We start from the raw sequence: 22,787 nt of genomic DNA, 5'->3' as shown, positions 1-22,787 counted from the left end.
ATGGAAGAGTAAATGGAACTAAATTGTTGCAAGGTTTCCTATATTTCACACGAAGCAATATTCATTGAGTAAACTGTGATTAAAGATGTATATTATAATCCCCACAGGAAAGACATGTTAAGCAGAAGAATAAAGAGTTCAACATAATCCCTATCAAAATTCTAGCACGCTTTTCTTGAAAAAGCTGATACGTTGATTCTAAAGTTTATACAGAAATACAAGGAATATAGAATAACCACAGTGGTATCAAAAAAGAAACACAGTGTCGAAAGACTTGTAATACCTGATTTCAAAATGTATCATAAAGCTATGTAGTCAATACAAGGTGGCACTGACATTAAGGACAGACAAATCAATGGAATAAAATAAAGTCCAGAAATAGGCTCACATATATACACTCCATAGATTTTCCACAAAGGTGCCAATGCAATTCAATGGGGGAAAGAAATCTTCTCAGTAAACGTGCTAGAGTAAGTGGATATTCACAGAGAAAAAAAGTAACCTAGACCTCTACCTCATGCCATATATAAAACTTAATTTCAGATGGATCACTGTACTAAAGTTAAAAGCTAAAAACTGTAAAGCTTTTCCAGTTTTTTTCCAGATCTCTTAGCATTCAGAAAGCAATAACTACAAAAATATAGTAATTGATATATTAAACTTTAACAAAATTCAAAAGCTCCCTCATCAAAACATACTGTTCAGAAAGCAAACAGAAAACCCACCGAGTGGGAAAAACTATGTGCAATTCATACATACCAAATAACTTGTATCCAGAGTAAGTTAAAAACTCTCAGATTCCAAAAATAATTTTTAAATTTATTTATTTATTTTGAGGAGATAGGGAGCACAGAAGAACCAGCGAGAGAGGGAGAGAGAAAGCATCCCAAGCAGACTCCACACCATCAGCAGAGCCCAATGGTGAACTCACAAACTGTGATATCATGACCCGAGCTGAAGTCAGATGCTTAACCGACTGAGCCACCCAGGCGATCCCAAAATCTTTTTATAAATTACAACATGGATAAAAGATGTTAACAGATAATTCACAGAGGAAGACAGATAAATGGCCAACAATCATGATTAAGTGCTCAAAAATATTAGTTACCAAGAAAATGCAAATTAAACCATAAGGAAGGATCACCAATACATAATAGAATGTAAAAAATGAAGTGGCAATATCAAACATTGAGGAAGACATGTGGTGCAAATTGCACTATCATTGCTGATGGAATTTTAAAATGGTATAGCCATTTTGGGAAAAGGGTTGGCAATTTTGTTTGTTTTTGTTTCCATGGAGCAAACCTAGAGCTTGAATTCACAACCCTGAGATCAGGACCTGAACTGAGATTAAGAGACGGATTCCTAGGGGCACCTGGGTGGCTCAGTCCGTTAAACATCGAACTTCGACTTAGGTCATGATCTCATGGTTCATGAGTTTGAGCCCCGCATCAGGCTCTGTGCTGACAGCTCAGAGCCCAGAGCCTACTTCAGATTCTGTGTCTCCCCCTCTCTCTGCTCCTCCCCTACTCGCACTATGTCCCTATCTCAAAAATAAATAAACATTTAAAAAAAAAAGAGAGAGAGACACTTAAACCAACTGAGCCACCCAGGTGCCCCAGCAATTTCTTTTTTCTTTTTTTATAATTTTTTTAAAAGTTTTATTTATTTTTGAGAGAAAGAGAAAGAGAGAACAAGCGTGCAGGGGAGGAACAGAGAGAGAGGGAAACACAGAACCCAAAGCAGGCTCCAGGCTCCGAGCTGTCAGCACAGAGCCGGATGCAGGGCTCAAACCCACAAACTGTGAGATCATGACCTGAGCCAAAGTCGGATGCTTAATCAACTGAGCCAGCCAGGTGCCACTCCAGTAATTCTTAAAGTTAAACATACACCTACTCAATAATGCAGCAATTTGTTCCTAGGTAGTTACCTAAGAGAAATAAAAATATACATCTACAAAAGACCTGCAGAGGAATGTTCAAAACAGTTCTATTTATAAACAGCACCAAATAAGAAACAATTCAAATGTCTATCAATAGGGTAATAGATAAAAACTAATTGTAATATGTTCATACAGTGGAATTACTACTCAATAAAAAGAACAAAGCACTGATTAAATACATGGATGAATCTCACATGCATGATGCTGACCAAAAGAAGCCAAACACAGAAAAGTACATATTGTATAATTCTATTTATACAAAGTTTTACAAAAGCCAAATCTAAAAAAAAAAAAAAGATAGAGGAATGACTCACTGAGGGAAGGTAGGGTAGCATCTGACTGGGAAGGGGCATTGAGGAAGTTTTCTGGAGTGATACAACTGTTCCATATCTTGACAGGGGTGTGGGTTATATGGTATGTGCACTTTGAAAAATTAATTGAATTATACACATAAGATTTATGTTTCACTACATATAAACTTTACCTTAAAAAAAACCCCAAAAACTGTAGGGGCACCTGGGTAGCTTAGTCGGTTAAGCATCTGACTCTTGGTTTCAATTCAGGTCATGATCTCACAACTTGAGAGTTCGAGCCCCACTGCAGAGCCTGCTTGGGATTCTCTGTCTCCCTCTCTCTCTGTCCCTGCCCCACTCATGCTGTCTCTCTCTCTCTCTCTCTCTCTCAAAATAAACAAACATTAAAAAAAAACAACACAAAAACTGTAAACAAAGAATGGTATACCTAAGGAATTTTAAAACTACTTTTGTATATTCTAGGGAAAATGGACAATTTGAATATGGACTCTGGACTAGATAATAGTATTATATCACTGTTAAATTTCCTATTTTTGATAAATGTTCTATGGTTAAATAAGAGATTGCCTTTATTCTTAGTAAACATATACATATATATAAATATTTTGTGGTAAGAGAGAGCAATGTTCCCAAATGATTCAAACAAGAAAGAAAATGCATATATGTATATCAAGAGAGAAAGAGAAAAAGAATAATAAAGCAAATGCAGCAAAATGTTAAAAACTGCTAAAACTAGGTAAAAGGTATAAAGGAATTCCTCTACTATTCTTTCAACATCTCTGTAAATTTGAAATTGTATTACAATAAAAAAGGTAATAAAAAAGAGCTAACATGAGACTGGTATTATCTATTTAAATATTCCAATGAGGAAAACCAATTCCTTTTTCTGGCCTTAGACTGGATCACCCTAATCTAATCTAATTCCCCGGTTTCACAAATGAAAAATGAAGTCCAGAAAAACTAGGCCAATAGATAATTAGACTGCAGTGGAGTCAAGTTAGAACTCTGATCTCTTGACTCCTACTTCAATACTCCTGCAATAGTTTTTAGGAGTATTTTTAGCTTTGAAAAATAGCCAAACTTATTTATTTATTTACTTATTTTTTAAGTTTGTTATTAAAGGATAGTTGACATACAATGTTATATTAGGTTCAGGTGTACAATATAGCGATTCGACAATTTTATATAATACTCAATGTAAGTGTAGTTACTATAAAACATTATTACAGTATTATTGACTATTTTCCCTATGCTGTACTTTTCATCTCCATGACTTATTTATTTGGTAACTACAAGTTCATTTCTCTTAGTTCCCTTTACTAATTTCACCCATCCACCGACCCACAACCCAACCTTATTTATTACATATGGTATTTACCAGAAAAAAACTACTGTAGCTAGTGGTATTACTAGAACCAAAATTCTGACACTTAAGACTACAATCTATTTGGGAGAGGCAGCACACTGATTAAACCAGAGTATTTTTATAGAAAAATATATCCTCCATTACAATCTTGGCAATAACAAACCAATCTGGACCAAACGCTCACAGTCTATAAAGGGATAACACCAGGATGATAGTACACACTATTGTTAGTCTAGGCTGTAGGCAAGATATACTGTCTACTCAGAAATTCCTTTGAGGGGCGCCTAGGTGGGTCAGTTGGTTAAATGTCTGACTTCGGCTCAGGTCATGAACTCATGGCTCATGGGTTCGAGCCCCACATCCGACTCTGTGCTGACAGCTCAGAGCTGAAGTCTGCTTCAGATTCTGGGTCTCTCTCTCTCTCTCTCTCTCTCTCTCTCTCTCTGCCCCTCCCCAGCTCACGCTCTGTCTCTCAAAAATAAACATTAAAAAAAAAATTGGTGGTGCCTGGGTGGCTCAGTCGGTTGAGCGTCCGACTTCGGCTCAGGTCATGATCTCTCGTGGTTTGTGGGTTCGAACCCCACGTCGGGCTCAGAGCCTGGAGCCTGCTTCGGATTCTGTGTCTCCCCCTCTCTCTGCCCCTGCCATGCTCATGCTCTGTCTCTGTCTCTTAATAATAAATAAACGTTTAAATTTGAAAATGAATTGTGATTTCCCCCCATTAGAAGAAAGTAAAGCTGACATGGGATGAATTAAGTTGTGTCCCACACCAAGAAAGGAAATAAGCAGAAGTTTAAAGGCATGGAAACTTCAAAACAATTCTCTTAGAGTACAAGGGCTGAACTTCGATTTCTTTTGTTTCTAGGGGGAAAAAAAGTTAATGTATTACTAATGTACTATAACAGGGCAAAGGTCCACCATACTATCTTTCTTTACCAGTGAAAGGACTCTCAGCCAAGAACATTATAACTCTCTATTTCAAACAACTAAGTTAAAGGATAACAAAATGTAAAATTCGTTTATCCTCAGTTTCATGTCTCATAGAGCTAAATATATGGTAATAAAAACCGCCCAGTGAATTATTGGAGAATATAAATAAATGGAGAGATACTTCATGTACATGGATAAGCAGGCTCAATACTGTCAAGATGTCGGTTCTTTCCAACCTGATGTATAGATTCAACATAATTCCAAATAAAGTCCCAGCAACTTATGTTATGGATATCAACAAACTGGCTGTAAAGTTTATGTAGGAAGGGAAAAGACCCAGTGTTGAAGGGGAGGAGCAAAGGCCAAGAACTGACCCTATCCAACTTTAAGAGTTACTATAAAGCTCTAATAATCAAGACAGTGTGGTATTGACAGAATAGAGAAAAAGAGATGAATGGAACAGAATACGGGGCCCAGAAATATACCCACACAAGTACAGTTAAATGATCTTTGACGAGGGGGAAAAGCTTTTCAATGGAAAAAGGACAGCCTTTTGAAAAATGGGGCTGGAACAAATGGATATCCAATTCCTAGAAGATAACATAGGAGGAAATCTAAAGGACATTGAGTATAGTGATGACTTTTCAAATGTAACAGCAAAGGCATGACCCATGAAAGAAGTAAATGAAAACTGGACTTCATTAAAATTAAAAGCTTCTGCTCTGTGAAAGACCATGTCAAAAGAATGAGAGGACAAACCACAGAATGGGAGAAAATAGTTGCAAAAGATATACCTGATAAAGGACTGTTTTCCAAAATATACCAAGAACTCTTAAAACTCAACAATAAGAAAATAAACAACCTGATTTAAAAAGACCTGAGGGGGTTGGTGGCACCTGGGTGGCTCAGTTGGTTAAGCGTCCCACTTTGGCTCAGGTCAAATTACTGAGCCAAAGTGAATTACTTAAAAATAAAATTTAAAAATCTAAATGGATACCTCACCAAAAAGATACAAATGGCAAATAAGCATATAAAAAGATGGTTAGCATCATATGTCATCAGGGATCTCCAAGTTAAAATAACAAGATACAGGGGCGCCTGGGTAGCTCAGTCGGTTGAGCGTCTGGCTTCAGCTCAGGTCATGATCTCAGTTTGTGAGTTCGAGCCCCGCATCGGGCTCTGTGCTGACAGCTCAGAGCCTGGAGCCTGTTTCAGATTCTGTGTCTCCCTCTCTCTCTGCTCCTCCCCTGCTCATGCTCTGTCTCTCTCTCTCTCAAAAATAAATAAACATTAAAAAAAATTTTTTTTAAATTTAAAAAAATTAAAAAAATAACAAGATACCACTACACACCTATTAGAATGGCCAAAATCCAAAACACTGACAACACCATATGCTGGTGAGGATGTGAAGAAAGAGCAATTCTCAGACTCATGGCTGGTCAGAATACAAAACGGTACAGACACTTTGGAAGAGAGTTTAGCAGTTTCTTACAGATATAAACATATTATTACACTATAACTCAGCAGTGAATTGAAATCCAATGTCAACACAAAAACCTGCGCATGGACATTTACAGCAGCTTTGTTCATAACTGCCAAAACTTAAAAGCCACCAAGATGTCCTTCAACACGTGAAAAGATAAATTCCATAAAATGGAACATTGTTCAGCAACAAAGAAATGAGCTATTATGCCACAAAAAGACAAGGAACCTTAAATGCACATTGCTAAGCTACAGAAGACAGTCTGAAAAGGCTTCGTACTCTATGATTCCAACTACCTGGCATTCTGGAAAAGGCAAAACTACGGAGATGTAAAAAGATCAGTGATTGCGAGAGTTTGGGGTAAGGTATGTAGGGATGAACAGGTGGAACACAAGAGATATTTAGGGCAGTAAAATCAGTTAGTATATTATTGTAATGGTGGAAATGTGTCATTACAGATTTGTCAAAACTCAAAGAATATACAATACAGTGATCCTTTTAGTTAATGATAATGTATCAATACTGGTTCATCAATAACAAATGTACCACACTAATGAAAGATGTTAATAATGAGGAAAATGTCTCTACTTACCCTTAATTTTTCTGTAAACCTAAAACTGGTCTAAAAAATAAAGCCTATTAATTTTTTAAAAACTCACCAATAAACTTCTTACCAGGTCTAATGAAGACATTTTCCACAGACAACATTGCTGCTATTGGAAGTAGTAGATCTTCACAATCTAGAGAAGCAGCCTTGATTACTGCACATGTCAGATGTGGAGGGAGAGGAAATTCCACCATAGACAAACCCAATCTGGTCACATGGCCACTCCTTAATAGAAAGAAAAGGTTCTTAACTCTTTCTACCTTGGGAGAGTACAAATGAAATGTTCATCATTCAGAATAAATCAGATATAATTTATATTACCTTAAATCAACTCCAGAAATTCAATTCAATACAAGAAATATGATACACTGGTCATTGATAAAAGAAACATAAAGATGATAAATTCCCTGCTTTGGAAGGCCAATACATCCAAAAAACTAAACAATGAGACAGAATAAAGTAGTATGGTAAAAGACCATACAAATCGGTACAGAGGCATAGAGGATGATGTCCTTAAAGAAATGAGAGAATGATAATTACCAAAAATTTCCCCATTACACAATCATGAGAACAAGGACTCTGGCTCTGTTATTATTTTGATATACCCAGATTAATGCCTGGCACTGAAATGACACTCAAAAATTACCTGTTAAATACTAAATATAAACATAATTTTATCATAAAATTTTTATTCATTTGTTTATTTAAGTAGGCTTCACACCCTGCATACAGCCCAGCAAGGGACTTGAACTCACAACCCTGAGATCAAGACCTGAGCTGAGATCAAGAATCAGATGCTTAACCGACTGAACCACCCAGAGACCTTTATCATATAATTTTTAAATTCAGAATTGTGGCAAAGAAAAACTGAGGGAAAATTCTAATTTCAGGTAAAACAATCCATTCAATTCAAACAAATCATTTTCTGCTGATAAAAGAAACTATTAGGAACCCTATTTTAAAAGGAGATTGCAGTGCCTGGCTGGCTCAGTCAATAGAGCATATGACTCTTAATCATGGGGTTGTTTGAGCTCCATATGTGGCACAGAGTTTACTTAAAATAAAAATTAAAAATTAAGATAAAATAAAATAAAATAAAATAAAACAGAAAGAGATTAACATCTGCTGTGGTTTAATTTTTGTTGTTGTTGTTGTTTTACCTGTCAATAGCATCACACTGGTAAAGTTGTTTAAGAGCTTCCAAAATAAGCCTCTCATTAGGTGGATCCAAATAGGGAAACCTGTGTGTTTAAATGAGATATGAAATAAGATTCCATTCCCTGACCATGATTAAGATTTCATACAGACTTGAAAATTTCTTTATAAGGTTTTACTTCTCCTATTTTTCAAGCTCTCTTTCTTTTTCCTAAGCATTCTATGATCATAACCAGCATTCAGCAGAGGAAATTATTTTTTCTGAATCACACTCTTCCTTTAAATTCAAGAAACACTTCTTTTTGATTCCCCCTTAGCTGGAACACTCACCATTCTTCTCTGTTTATCTTAACCCTGCCCCATTCTTCATAGTCAATGTCAAATCTACTCTGTTCTTTAGCCCACAATTTTTATTACAGTTTTATAAACCAGTGGAGAAAATTAATTGAAAGTGGCCAAACATTACAAGTTGTTTAAGAGCACTTGAACATGTTTTTTAATAAAATGGTAAATATATTTGATTAATTTTACTATATTTGCTGTATGTATATTCTTATTTTCTCCTGAACTATCTGAAAACAAGTTGCAAACACAATGCCAATTCACTCCCAAAATACTTCAGCATGCATCCTCTGAAAATAAAAGACAATCTCTTACATAACCACAATACCATTAATGAACATAAGACAATCACATTCACAAGGGTGGCATATAACCAAACATGAATATATGTATTACATATATACATTTTTTTGTTTTAATTAGAACAATAATTGCTTAATGCTATCTGCACTAGATTACTTTTTCCACTATAAGTCTTGAGATGGTAAATCATCTACTCCAATTTCTCACCTTGAAAAAGGTCCAACAAAGGACAAAAGGTCCAATACCTTACACAAAAGTCCATTCCAGGATTCACAGCTCTATTTAAAAACAAATAAACAAAAATCTTGTAGACTGTTCTACAGTCAGTTTTCCTACAACTTGTACCAACAAGTCCTGGCATCTTCTAGAGCAAGAGTCGGCAAACACTTTCTGTAAAAGGCCAGATAGTAAATATTTTAGGTTCTGCAGGCCATATGGTCTCTGTCACAATTATTCAATTCTGCTATTGTAGTGAAAGCAGCCATACATGAATGAACAGACATGGCTGTGTTCCAATAAAACTTTCTTTACAAAAACAGCCAGTGAGCCTGGACCATAGTTTTCGACCCCTGTCCTAGAGCAGTACCAAACCAGTCATCTGTTTCTTCTGTAGAAGAGCCCTTTCAGATTTGTAAAAACTACCATTATTTTTCTCCCTTGATTATACCAATTACCAATTCTGTCAAGCACTCCTTGTATTATTTGCTTTCCAAGAGACCCACTATACCTAATTACTATCTTTTAGAAACACTCTAGTTTGTCAAACTCCTCATAAAATGTGGTAATATCCAAAACTGAACTCCAAAGGTAGAGCGACCAACACAGAACAGGAATGCTATAATTCCAGTCATTTGAACTTTGCAGTCTATTAACATAACCAAAGTCTATGCCAGCAGAAATTTTTTCTTGTTTTCTAAACAGAATTAATAATTGCAAGCTCATATTGAGTTGTGGTGATCTGATCATTTTAGATCTTTTCCACATGAATTTCCTTAATGTACAACCAAAACACAGGATATAAGATGTAACCTTTCAGACTTTTGCCTTGTTGATTTGACCTGTGAGATCATTCTAAACCTTCCAGTTTTAATCATTGATTAGATATCAAGACATTTTCCAGAAATCTGATAATCATGACTTCAATATCTTTACTTAATACTGGCATTTAAAATGCTTATGAAGAAAGAGCAAAATTCAGTTTACTATCAGCACATCCTCCATCTAGGATATACTACACAATTAATCAATACTTTCTGAATTTGGCTCTTTGGCAACTACTCTATTCAGCAGTCCTATCACCTTATTCACAAAGATGTCAAATGTAATCTTATTAAATACTGTGTAGAAAACAAGAGACATTAGGTTATCATTCAATAAATACTTATAGTGCACCCAATTATGTGGACAGTCCTGTATTCAAACTGAAAAGGAAATGGCTTATTATGACATATTCTTTGTGAACCATTTTGATTCATACTGATTACTATAAATCACCATTAAATTCTCTAAAAACATTTTCTAATAAAAATATGCTAGAATTTGCTAAGACCAATTTCAAGCACACTGGGCAGTTGTTTACAGATTCTGCCCTTTTCCTAAATGAAAAAATCAAGACATTTGTATTTCTCACAATTTTCTGGCAACCTGTTCTGTATAATTTCTCATAGATAACCCAAAACCTACAAGTTATTTTAGTGCCATGGAAATAATTCCTAAAGCCTCAAGACACTCATTTATAGTCATTAGGTTTTATCTCATTTCTTAATCCATCTTGGTCATCAATTCCTTTTTATTTAGACTTGCGTTCATCTTTCATGTTTTAAAAACATTCTTGATAATGGAGAAAAAAGAAGCAATAGATGAAAAGCTCCATTTTCTTTCTGTCATCTATGAGTACTATAACATCTATCCCAAATACTGGTTCTATTTCTATACACATTAAAAAGAGAGAGGAGAGGGGTGCCCGGCTGGCTCAGTCAGTGTAGCATGTGACTCTTGATCTCAGGGTTGTGAGTTTAAACCCCAGGTTAGGTGTAGAGATTACTTAAAAACAAAATCTTTTTTTTTTAAAAAAGGGAGAGAGGAAAGAGAATTTTTTTTTTTTTTTGTCTCTTGCATTTTGGGGACTTTTAGTACATTCTAGTCTTAAAACTTAAGATGGAAAAATAACTCAGTGCAGAAGTTATTAGGTAATTATTATTCCTATTTTTCTAACATACATTTATTCTTGATTACATGCCACTCTTGATATTATTCCTATCTTTCTAATACATATTTATTCTTGATTGTATGCTGTTTTGTGATTATATATTATTCACAAAAATAATACTATGAATACTGTTTTTAAATTGGGCTCATCTGAAAGCTTTCTGTTTGCCATATGGAACTCTTTAGATGATTCTTCTTTCTCACTGGTATCATTCATGATTACAGTTAGAATTTCATATATTATATACTTTCCTCTTTTTAATTACCTACATTCTCATTTAGAACATCTCTAGTCTTAACACTATCCAAAAAAAATTTTAATTGGTTTTCCAAGAGTATAGAACACATATTTGGATATATCTAGTAATTACTTCCCTTCTTACGAACTTACAGAATGCATGGTCACCTCCCAGGGTTCCCGACACTTTCATATTCATAGACAAATAAAACTAAAATTAAAAGCAAGATAGTACTTTCCTTCATTATTTCCTCTATCACATATAATATGAAATTTCAAGCCCCTACAACAATATTTCATCCTATACCAATTGATTATATAGTTTTAACATTTGAGTAATTTAACAGTTGTTCTACTGTTTGCTTCATGTGTCTGAATCTTGCTTCCTTAATATAACTTAAGTTTAGTGAAAGCAAAATACTACTACCGAGTATTATTCTGTCTCTCACAATACTTGGTACAATGCTAGTCATACAAAAGATGCTATGAGAAAACCACTTTCTGATTGGAATAAGGGTCATTATATACCTTTCATTACAGATAAACAGTGGTCACTAAATGATCCAAATAAACTTCAGTGTGAAGCACCCCATTAAGCCAAGGTTAAAATATGAGCAAGGGATCAAATCACAGGAAAGCAATGCAAAGAAGCTTTTTTTAAAAATTTTTTTTAATGTTTATTTATTTTTGAGAGAGACAAAGACAGAATGAGAGTGGGTTGGGGGAGAGAGAGAGGGAGGCACAGAATCTGAAGTAGGCTCCAGGCTCCAAGCTGTCAACACAAAGCCTAACGCAGGGCTTGAACTCACAAGCTGTGAGATCATGACCTGAGCAAAGTCGGACGCTCAACCGACTGAGCCACCCAGGCGCCCCAAAGAAGCCTTTTATTTGGGCTTAGGTAAACTGTGAAAAGCTGTGATATAGGAATCAAATACTTCAAAAGAATTCTGGCTCCACCCTAACAAATTTTTCTTTTTTCAAATTGTCTACATACCTTATAACATCGTGTATGGCAAGGCACTTTAAGGTCAGAACTACAGATGTCAAACTAGTTCTCTTGATCTCAGGGATCACATGGTCAGGCATACACTGGTTCCAAAAATCTTTACTATAGATCCGAAAGCATTTTCCTGAGGAAGTCCTGCCAGCTCGACCACTTCGCTGTAACGCCTCACTCCTTTAAAAGGAAAAAACAAAACAAAACACAAAAGTCCCCAAAACATACTGCAGGTTTCCTAAGTAGTTAACATCATACCCCCAAGCCAGCTAGAAATGATCTAATAAACTGTTCTCTGAATAAAAAAGCTTTAGAGACTTACTTTGAAATTGGAACCACCTCCAGGATATCCAACCCTAATCTGGGATTGTGATTTAACTGCTTCACAAAGCCACCATCTACCACATATCTAAGAGGAATGAAAAACAGTTATGTTTTTAGAAAATAAGGAAAGACTTGTTGCATTTTGGTCACTTTGTATTCTCCTTTTCTACCAAACTAACAACTACATAATGACTTTTATGTTAAACGTAAAACTTGAAAGTCAAGAAACTGCAACCCTGTACATCACTAATGGGAATGTAAAGTGGTTAAGCCAATGTGAAAAACAGTTTAAAGTTTCCTCTAAAGGTTTAAAAGAATTACCACATTATCGAGAAACTGCATTCTTTTTTTTTAATTTTTTTTTTTCAACGTTTATTTATTTTTGGGACAGAGAGAGACAGAGCATGAACGGGGGAGGGACAGAGAGAGAGGGAGACACAGAATCGGAAACAGGCTCCAGGCTCTGAGCCATCAGCCCAGAGCCTGACGCGGGGCTCGAACTCACGGACCGTGAGATCGTGACCTGGCTGAAGTCGGACGCTTAACCGACTGCGCCACCCAGGCGCCCTGAGAAACTGCATTCTTAAGCGTATACCCAAAAGAACTGAAACAAGTACTCAACCAATGTTCGTAGACATATTTTCATAGAAGCACTATTCGTAAGAGCCCAAAGGCAGAAATAACCTAAATGTCCATTAGCCATTAAGGGATAAATGGATGAACAAATTATGGTATATACATGTAATGGAACATTATTCAGCCATAAAAATGAATGAAGTGCTGATACATGCTACAATGTGAATGAACCTCTCAAAAGCATTATGAGTGAAAGCAAGACATATTGTATGACTCCTTATGGATAAAATATCCAGAATAGGATTTCATAAAAATAGAAAATACACTGGTGGTTGCCAAAGGCTAGAATGGAGGAGGGCGTGGGGAGTAATTTGCTTAAAGGGCACAGGGTTTTATTTGGGGGTAATAAAAATGTTTTAGAAGAGAAAGAATTAGTATTAGTTGTAGTACAACATCGTAGAAGTACTAAATACTAACTATTCACTTTTAACTGTTAATTTTATATTATGTGAATTTCTCCTCTAAAAAACAAACCTGAAAGTCACCTCTAGACCAACAATACCATTTAAGTCAATTAAACAGAGAACAAGTCGAGTAAAAAACTAAGTTAGGAGTAACAGCAGGTTTACCATTCACTAATGGAACATTCCAAAACACACTATGTAATGACTTTTGCCATTGCTGGAAACAGAAAATTGCAGAGGTTAACTTACTTCAGACAACTGCTCTCTTAAGCCCTTAGTGAAATCGTTATTTTTAAAGTAAAGAAGAAAAGCAAAGAAAATTAAACTGCCTCTCAGATCTGATCATTTTACCCAAAAGAAATATATACAATCTTTGAGATTCACATCCAGCCTTCCTATGGCAAGCAGGACATAAAATATTAGTCAAGGACGTAAAATATACTGGATTAAAGATAAATATCCAAAAGGGCTGTGGGTTAACAGTCTAAAAGAACTTCACATTAACCATCAGTCTAGATTTAAATTTTCCAAGTGTTTCTCCACTAAATTTACTCAAAAATTTGATGTATTATTGATTACATAAAAAAATAAGAGACTCGCAGGGCACCTGGGTGGCTCAGTTGGTTACCAGCATCCAACTTCGGCTCAGGTCATGATCTTGCGGTTCAGGGGTTCAAGCCCCATGCTGGGCTCTGTGCTGACAGCTCAGAGCCTGGAGCCTGTTTCAGATTCTGTGTCTCCCTCTCTCTCTGCCCCTCCCCTGTTCATGCTCTCTCTCTCTCTCTCAAAAATAAAAATAAAAAACATTTTAAAAAAAGATAAGAGACTCGCATTGTAGTTCATTTCACTAAAAGGTGAAAAGTGAGAAACAGTACCTTCAGATAAACACTTGGATATACAACACTTACTCCACCAAGTGAAAGTGTCAGATGAGAAAAGAATATCAGATCATCTTAGGTATAGGCTGATAATGAGCAGAGATAAATAAAAACAGCTTTGGTTTTCTATCTAATGAATAATGAAACCTGTGAAACATTACGTATAATCTTAAATTTTGGAAGAGAAAGCTACAAATTGCCAAATAAAAGTAGTTAAAAAGTATACTAAAAGTATACTGTGTACCTCCTACTCTATTTTCTAACCATGGCAATCAATAATTACAAAAAAGTGATAGGTGATTACAAGTATGTGAGAAGGAAATTAGTGTATGACACAGAGGAGGAAACACAAAATTAAGTGGCTTCCTTAGCTTTAAAAGAAACCTTAGGGGCACGTGGGTGGCCCAGTCAGTTGGGCACCCAAATTTGGCTCAGGTCATGATCTTGTGGTTCATGAGTTCGAGCCCCACATTGGGCTCTGTGCTGACAGCTCAGAGCCTGGAGCCTCCTTCAGATTCTGTGTCTCCCTCTCTCTCTGCCCCTCCCCTGCTCGCACTCTATCTCTCAAAGATGAATAAAGATTAAAAAAAATTTTTTTTTAAAGAAACCTTAAAAGTTGTACCTGATTCCATCTATTGTCAAAGATGTTGCAGAAATATTGGTGGATATGACACATTTTCTAATTCCAGGTGGAGGTGGCAAAAATATTCTCCTCTGCTGATCTAAAATACACATAAAGAGAAAATGTAAATTTACAACATGCATTTGTCAAACTCCACTTTTGAGAAACTTACTTCTTTTCATTAAAAGTTACGTCTCCTTCACTTCTTTAATTATCTTGAATTCAAAATAGCAAAACTTATCTTTGCCTCCTCACCTCTTGCTGCTAAGATTTCTAGATCCATTAAATCACAGATTATTATTGCTAAAATAAACTCTACAGCAGGGTCCTTTTATGTAGGTCATAGTTCCCTTTGAGAATATTTTAAAAACTGTGGCCCTCTTCTCCATTAAAAGACACATATATACACACATACAAAAATTTCAAATAATTTCAGCGTGTTCAGGGATTCTCTGAAGTCCATCCATGGATGACACATTAAGGACCTCTCTCTGCCTTAAAGACTGATCAGCTAGGTGGTTTTTACTTTTTAGGGAGTCTTTCTGATTACTCATGGCTACCTCTCTAAGCAAGTAACACCACACTCCTTCCCCTTAGCCATACATTCTAAAGGATGAACCCAAGCAGTAACGCTTGTAGTATTGTACCTTGTTCCTCCAGCCATAGTTTATGGCACCAAAGATAAACATCTCCCCCCAAGCTGGGGCAATCTGAATCTCCTGGAATTTGGAATAAGGTCCAAAAGATGCCAATTTGATTAGGCTACTCTCTGGCAAAGATGAAAAATAAACTTGTGAACCATAGAGAACTGGTTAATATACATGGAAGAAAGTCTAAAAGGAGAAAAGAATGAATTAGCCACGAGAGCTGACAAGAGAGTACTTCTGGGCTCCTGGCACTTCCCAGGCCTTAAAAGGACTGGGTGTAAAATAAGTAGCAGACAGATTTGGCCAGACTTGCTCTCTTGCAAGGTTAAGCACAAAATAAGACAAGAGAGTTAAGTATGTTTGCAAGGGAATGATTATAGTATGGGTGAAAGAAGATAAGTAACAGTTGATAAAGGACAGGTGTCAAAGCATTCTGAAACCTGTTGAATTAGAAACAGTGGAGTGTCTGGCAAAAATATAGGAAGTAGTCATCAGAAAGATGTTTAAAACTGAGATCAGAAATGATGGTAATGATAAAGTCTAGGATAGAAGCTTCTGAATGGGTGGCTGAGGTAGGGTAAAGAAAAAGATCACTTAAACTATAGAGATCAAGGAACTCTGAAGCAAGGAATCTGAGTGGATCACTGTATTTCAATAATTTCCAAAAATTAGGAGTGATTATGCCATTGAGTACACAAGTCAATCCACTGGGGTATGAAAAGAAATTATTAGCATTTCTATCTATAGTTTCTATAACATCTTTTTAAACTGTTATATGTATTTACTATTGTACATTATATATTAGAACAATAAGTACATATACATACACCTTAAGAAAAAAAAATTAAACACCTGGCTGTATTAGTTTTACATGAGATATGCCCATATGTGTTTAGAAAAGTCACCTTTTCTACCTGAGCAATCTCAAATTGTTTTCCTTTCAGTAGCCAAGAAAATCTTAACAAAACCTGCTTTGAAATAATAAAGTACAAAACCTGTTCTCAAATAAAATCTTTCAAAGATCCATGTATTCCCAGTATATGTAACAGACCAAAGCTAAACTACTATGATAAGGGAGAAAAGGAGTGCACACACACAAAAAAAGGAGTGGCACAGATGAACACTTTTAAAATCATGGAACTAGGCCAGCCATTTCATTTTACAGATGAGAAAACTAAATCCAGAGAGGTCAAGTGACTTGCCAAGATTTACATACAAACAAATTTGAAACAAGTAATATTGCTTTTCTTCCACATTATTCAGAATTTAATTTCACAAGTAAAAAAAGTGCTAGAAAGGCAGCTTATAAATCTGTGGGGAAGTTTTGAGGTGAATACAAAAATAATTCCAAAAAGATCTACTTCTTTTAGATATATAGTTTTTTGGTAAAAAACTTAAGTGTTAAGAATAATTTTTTAGGTATTAGATTTAGGTAGCTCATTTCTTCCAGATGGTTCAAACGAGTTGTATACTACTTTGTAGTTCAAGTTATATGTTTATACATTATTTATGGTCTATTTATTCTGCTACAATGTAGCTCCATGAAAGCAAGGACTTTCTTTTGTTCAAGACATATATCCCCACTACATAGAACAATGTCTGGACCATAGAAAGTGCTCAAAAAAGTCCAATAAACTGATAAATTAAAAATGCATTATATAAATAATAAATTAAGATCCTTCTACCTTTAAAATTCCTCACTACCCTAAAAATTTACATAAATGTTTACATTTTTTTACATGTTTATTTATTTTTGAGAGAAAGAGAGACAAAGCACGAGTAGGGGAGGGGGAGAGAGAGGGAGACACAGAATCTGAAGCAGGCTCCAGGTTCTGGGCTGTCAGCACAGAGCCTGACGCAGGGCTTGAACTCATGAACCATGAAATCATGACCTGAGCCGAAATGGATGCTTAAATGCCTGAGCCACCCAGGTGCCCCAAAACTTTACATAAATTAAAAACATCCTTTCTGAACATATTTATCTCTAATCAAATCTGTTTTTCAATCAACCCATTTCTAAAAATATCTAATTTTTAAGTGTTCATTTCAAGCAAAATTTCAGTTTCATTTACCATTTTGTTCACTATAATCAATTAAAAAGTCTTGAAACTGCTGTTTTGACAAGACTCACATTTATTTCATTTACATTTCATCCACTTTATTTTCTTTAATTTTTATTAAGCTTATGTATTTATTTTGAGAGAGCATGTGTGTGTCCGTGGAACTGGGGGAGGGATACAGAGAGAGAGGGAGGGAGGGAGAGAGAGAAATCCCAAGCAGGGTCTGCACTGTCAGTGCAGAGCCCCATGCAGGGCTCGATCTCACAAACTGTTGAGATCATGACCTGAGCCAAAGTCGGACGCTCAACCGAGCCCCCCAGGTACACCTAACCCACACACTTTAATACCATATTCCACAAGGATAAACACATACTAAGTTTTTTTTAAGTTTACTTTTTTTAGTAATCTCTACACCCAATGTGAGGTTTGAACTCATGACCCCAAGATCAAAAGTCACATCCCCTTCCGACTAAGCCAGCCAGGCACCCCAACACATACCACTTTTATGTTGGTTTATAAAGATTTGGAAAAAAGTTAAGTACATATATCTTAAAGCACATTCTCACTCTTCAGGAAGGAAAGGGGAAATGGAATACTTTCATTAGGATGTAATAAAGTACTAGGATGTTATTAAGGGGGGAGGGGGGCACTGGCAAAGAGGCAAAAAAGATACTCCAAAGTCTACCAAGAAATGAAGATACCGAGAGATCACTCAATACTCATAATGGAGTAACACTCCTAGAATATGTGCATATGACATATTATATGTCAAGGCCAACTGAAACTTCCTCATAGAATTTCTTGTCCCAACTTCCCCCAAAAAGATTCCAAACCAGAACTATTTCTGAGAGTGAGACAGAGAGAGAAGGAGAGAAAGAGAAGGAAAAGAACATAACCTAAAGTAATAAACATAAACCATCAATCAATGGGGGAAAAGATGATGATTCTGGAGAAGAAAGAGGCATAGCACTGCTCAGTTCTAACTCTACCCCTCCCCCAAGAAGTCATTTTTGGGTGAGTCAGAAATATTGAGAATTCTCACTAACAGCTGAATATCAAACTCTCGACACCAAAAAAAGGCCTGAGATAATCAGTAAATGCAACTGAAAAAGTAACTAGGAGGAAGTTAAAAAATATGGATGACAGGCAATCCAACATAAGAGTAATTGATATCCCTGAAATACAGAAACCAATAGATAGATAAAAATTATACTCACAGATACAACACTATAGAGTCTCCATGAAATAAAGGTTTGAATTTGCAGATTAAAACAACACATCATAAAAGTTCAACTTGTTTATGGTTGGTCGTCATTACATGGGTACATACGTTTGTCAAAATTCATTGAACTGTCTATTTAAAACCAGCATAGTTTATTCTATGTAAATTATACCTTAATAAAGTTGATTTTTTTAAGAAAGCACATCAAATTCCAGGAAATTTTAATATAAAACACTCAACACCAAAAAATATCCTAATTAAAACCACTGAACTTTAAAAATAAAGAGAAATTTCCAGGCAATCAGACAGAAAAAGCAAATGACTTACAAGGAAGGGAAAAAAAATCAGGCTTGGCCTCAGACTTCTCTGCAGCAACATTCAATGTCAGAAGACAACTGGACAACGTCTACCAAGTTCTAAGGAAAAGAAAGTGTGACCCAAGAACATAAAACCCAGCCATGATGTAGTTCAAGTATAAAGGCAAAAGCCGGACATTCTCAAACATAAAAAAATAACAACAAAAAATAACACGTAAGAGCCCTTTTATCTATTAACAAAAAAAAGTTAAAAAAATCCAGGCAATCTAAAATTAACCAAAAGTAACTTGAGAATAGAAAAACCAGGGGCATCTAGGTGGCTCAGTCGGTTAAGCATCTGACTTTGGCTCAGGTCATGATCTTGTGGTTCGTGAGTGCAAGCCCCATGTTGGGCTCCTCACTGCCACCTCAGAGCCTGGAGTCTGCTTTGGAGTCTGTGTCTCCCACTGTCTCTGCCCCTCCCCCCGCCTCTCTCTCTCAAAAGTAGATAAATGTTAAAAAAAATGTGAGTGAAAGGTGAAAGGATTTCCATAGTGCAAGGATTGATGATAAATATTGATACATCTAAACAGTGTAAAAATAACTAACAATCAGAAGGGAAGGATACAGAAGAATAAAAGTACTTAAGTTGTTATCTTTCAAATCAGACAATCAACAGGTAAGATCTAAAACGAAGATATTAACTTCAGCTTCTTAATACTTTTCGTCTTTTTAAACTTTAAAGCAATCTTTTATAAAATATTCTCATGTGGCAAAGATTTACTCAAAGTTTAACAATTCCTTCAAGTAAATTCAAGTAAAATTAAATACTTTTTTAAAAAGCAACTAAGAGTATAAGTATTTCTATCAACCTGCCTATATATTTACTTATCCTTCTGTATGGACACACACACATACACACACAGATCTAAATTTTTTCCTAATGTTAAAGATGTTTATTTTTGTATGGACAAACTTGAGATGATTTCTTTACTTTCACCTTTGTAATTTTGTACACTGCTTGAATTCTTTATAATGAAAATCGTATCATTTTTCTTTAATTGACTAATATTTCTTAAGTGAATATTGGAGCAAAAATGCTGAGACATTAAGAGTGTGTTAATTCTGCATAGTGGGATATAGATTGTTTTTGCACTTTTCTATATTTTAAAAATTTCTACAAAGGGCTGAAGAGAAAAACAAAAGAAAACACATAATATAATGCCATTTTTTGTTAGAAAAAACTAAACAATAAAAATATATTTAAATATATAAAGAAAAAGTTCATATACCTCAAAATATTAATAGTGATTATTACTTAATCATGTTGGTGAGATCTAATCTTAATTACTTTTCTTACTTTTCTGATTCTATTTTACAACTATGCACTCTTTACAAGACAAAAGAAAAATTTTCACACTGAGCATGAAGCCTGCTTAAGATTCTGTTTCCCTCTGTCCCTCTCCATTCGTGCTCTTTCTCTCTCTAAAAAAAAGAAGAGAAAATATTGCACACTAATCCAAGGCAAATCTCCTTTCCTTTTCTTCATGTATTCTGGAAACATGTACTCATTTTTTCAGTCCCTACTGAATAGATAACCAGTTATGAAATGCAGTTTTACCCTGTGACCTCAGGAACATCACTTAGTCTCTATCTGTAAAATAAAGAAGTCTGATTATGCAAAAAATAAATACATGGGTATATTTGCATTTTTCTAGAGAAAGAAACCATGGCTTTGTCTTTTAAAAAGAATCTGAGACTCCATCCTCAAAAAAGGTTAAGAACACTGAATTAGATAACTGTCAAATTCCATGCAAATATTTGTCACTTATGAAATAACAGGTATATTTCAGTATACCTGAAAAACTGCAAAACTTTGAACAGGTGTTGCAAGAGGGAAGTCAGAAGAGCAAAAAGGTTTGAGGGAAACAAGAATAAGGTTCTAGACATAGCTAGCATTTGATGTAAAACATCAACAGAATGTCTAGCAGAAAATGAAAACTCTGGAACTCAATTTAACAAACATCTGATCAGGACTTTTTCAACATATAATACTCAAGTAGTTCATAATCTCATAAAGGAGATAAGGCGACTATAACACAAGGTAAGATGTGTGAAGTGCCACAAGAGGAACAGGAAAGCACAGTGAGGATTAAACGAAGACGAGATCAAAGCCAGTTGTGAGGTGGGAAATCGGGAGGTTTTTATGGAGGTGGTTGCACTCATGAAACAAAACAGCAGGATTTCAGCCAGTAAGAGGGGAGAATAAAAGGCAAAGGAGGAGTTCAAGTTAAGGAAATAGCAGATGCAACCACAAAAAAGATGTGGAAAGAAAAGGAGTAAAAAATACTGCCTACATTTTGAGCTTGAGAGAACATCACAAAGGGTGGGGGGTTAGTTCAGCCCAGGGAACAGGATCATATAATCTTGCCAGTAGAAGGGATACCACAGCATCTCTTCACATTTGACATTTGAGAATTTTTTGTCAATTAGAGAGATACCTTAAGATGTCCCTTTAAAACAGTAAGCCACCCTCATAGCTAGCCCAGAAATAAAAGCAAATAACATATCCACCTCAAAATCTTCACTTACTCGCTAAACCTAGGTATGAGTCATTTTTGAACCCCCTCACAACAGGCCACAGGCAGGAAACCCTTCTTTGCTCTCCTCACTCCCAAGTCCAAGTTTTCTATTCCTAAAGCATAATGGGAAATAAAAGAAATAACATATAGTGTTTCTCTCCATCACCCAAAGTAGCAATAATAAATAAAATATTGTAAGTATTATAATAACCAGGCTTTTAAAAAAAGAGCCTATGATCCCAGGAATCTGCCACTCTCTCCCAACTTCACGTTACCCATTACTCAGTACCTCATTAGCTCAATTTGAATGCCTCTCTGCATTGTTATAAATTGCTCCAATAAATATTACTATGCTCATAATGGATCACCAGTAGCTCAACTTTATCGTGCCCTTAGAACCAGAAGGGAAACTAAAATAAACAAACAAAGCCCTTCAGTAATGGTTCTCCTGACACCCAGTTCTATATCTTTACCATTCACACATACACACCAACACAGAAAATCTCATACACTGGGAATTAAGGCTGAAAGTAGGTTGAAATCACACTGGAAGGGATAATAAATGCCAAGTTATTAAGTTAGTATTTTAATTCAGTTGGTAATAAGGAATGGCTGAAGATACCCAACAAGAAACTGACACAATCAGAGCTGTGCTTCTGAAAGATTAAAACAGATTAGCAGATTATGTTAACAATTTAGGAAAGCAAATTGAAGATTCCAACTCTAATGATGACAATGAAAAATGAAAAAGAATGAATGAATGATCTGGACAAGAGACCAACCCCCCCCCCCCCCCCACACACACACACACAAAACACCTATAGGCGTGGTCACATTCGAATTGAATGATCTAGGATGATATGATGCAGACCAGTAAGCTCCGTTAGGAAAACCAGAAGGTCCAGAGTTCAGGAGTGAGACTGAACTAGAGACAGTCATCCATAGAGAAGTGACAGATGAGTCCTAGGATCCAACCTCTCCAAAACAAAGAATTCTAAGAAAACAGAAAACTAAGGATAAAACCTTAAGCAATAGTCACATTTAAAGAGAAACAAAGGCTGGGAAGGGTGGGAGGGCAGCACACCTAGAGAAAGAGTGGTCAGGAGAACTAGGTAATTAAATATTATCCCAGATGACAGCATTTCAGGGAGACTTATCACAAAACCAAAATACAAACTAATGGAAAAAAAAAAATAGTCATGAGATTTGAGAAATAGGTCATTAGCAACCT

At 35.6% G+C, this 22,787-nt stretch overlaps 1 protein-coding gene across 1 annotated transcript in view; it reads right to left on the bottom strand.

The window, feature by feature from the left end:
- DHX40 (DEAH-box helicase 40) overlaps nt 1-22,787 on the bottom strand; it is a 47,493-nt gene that overhangs the window by 16,155 nt on the left and 8,551 nt on the right. Inside the window, exons 8-12 of the mRNA XM_058704919.1 lie at nt 14,750-14,849; nt 12,208-12,294; nt 11,883-12,065; nt 7,803-7,883; nt 6,710-6,867 (exon numbers count right to left, since the gene is read on the bottom strand). Coding sequence (XP_058560902.1) covers nt 6,710-6,867; nt 7,803-7,883; nt 11,883-12,065; nt 12,208-12,294; nt 14,750-14,849 — 609 coding nt within the window. The remainder of the gene's footprint in view (nt 1-6,709; nt 6,868-7,802; nt 7,884-11,882; nt 12,066-12,207; nt 12,295-14,749; nt 14,850-22,787) is intronic.

Source organism: Neofelis nebulosa, chromosome 16 (assembly GCF_028018385.1).
Source record: "Neofelis nebulosa isolate mNeoNeb1 chromosome 16, mNeoNeb1.pri, whole genome shotgun sequence".
NCBI classification, from domain to species: Eukaryota; Metazoa; Chordata; class Mammalia; order Carnivora; family Felidae; genus Neofelis; species Neofelis nebulosa.
Note: the sequence above shows the minus strand (reverse complement) of the source record. Positions and strands in the feature narration are given on the sequence as shown.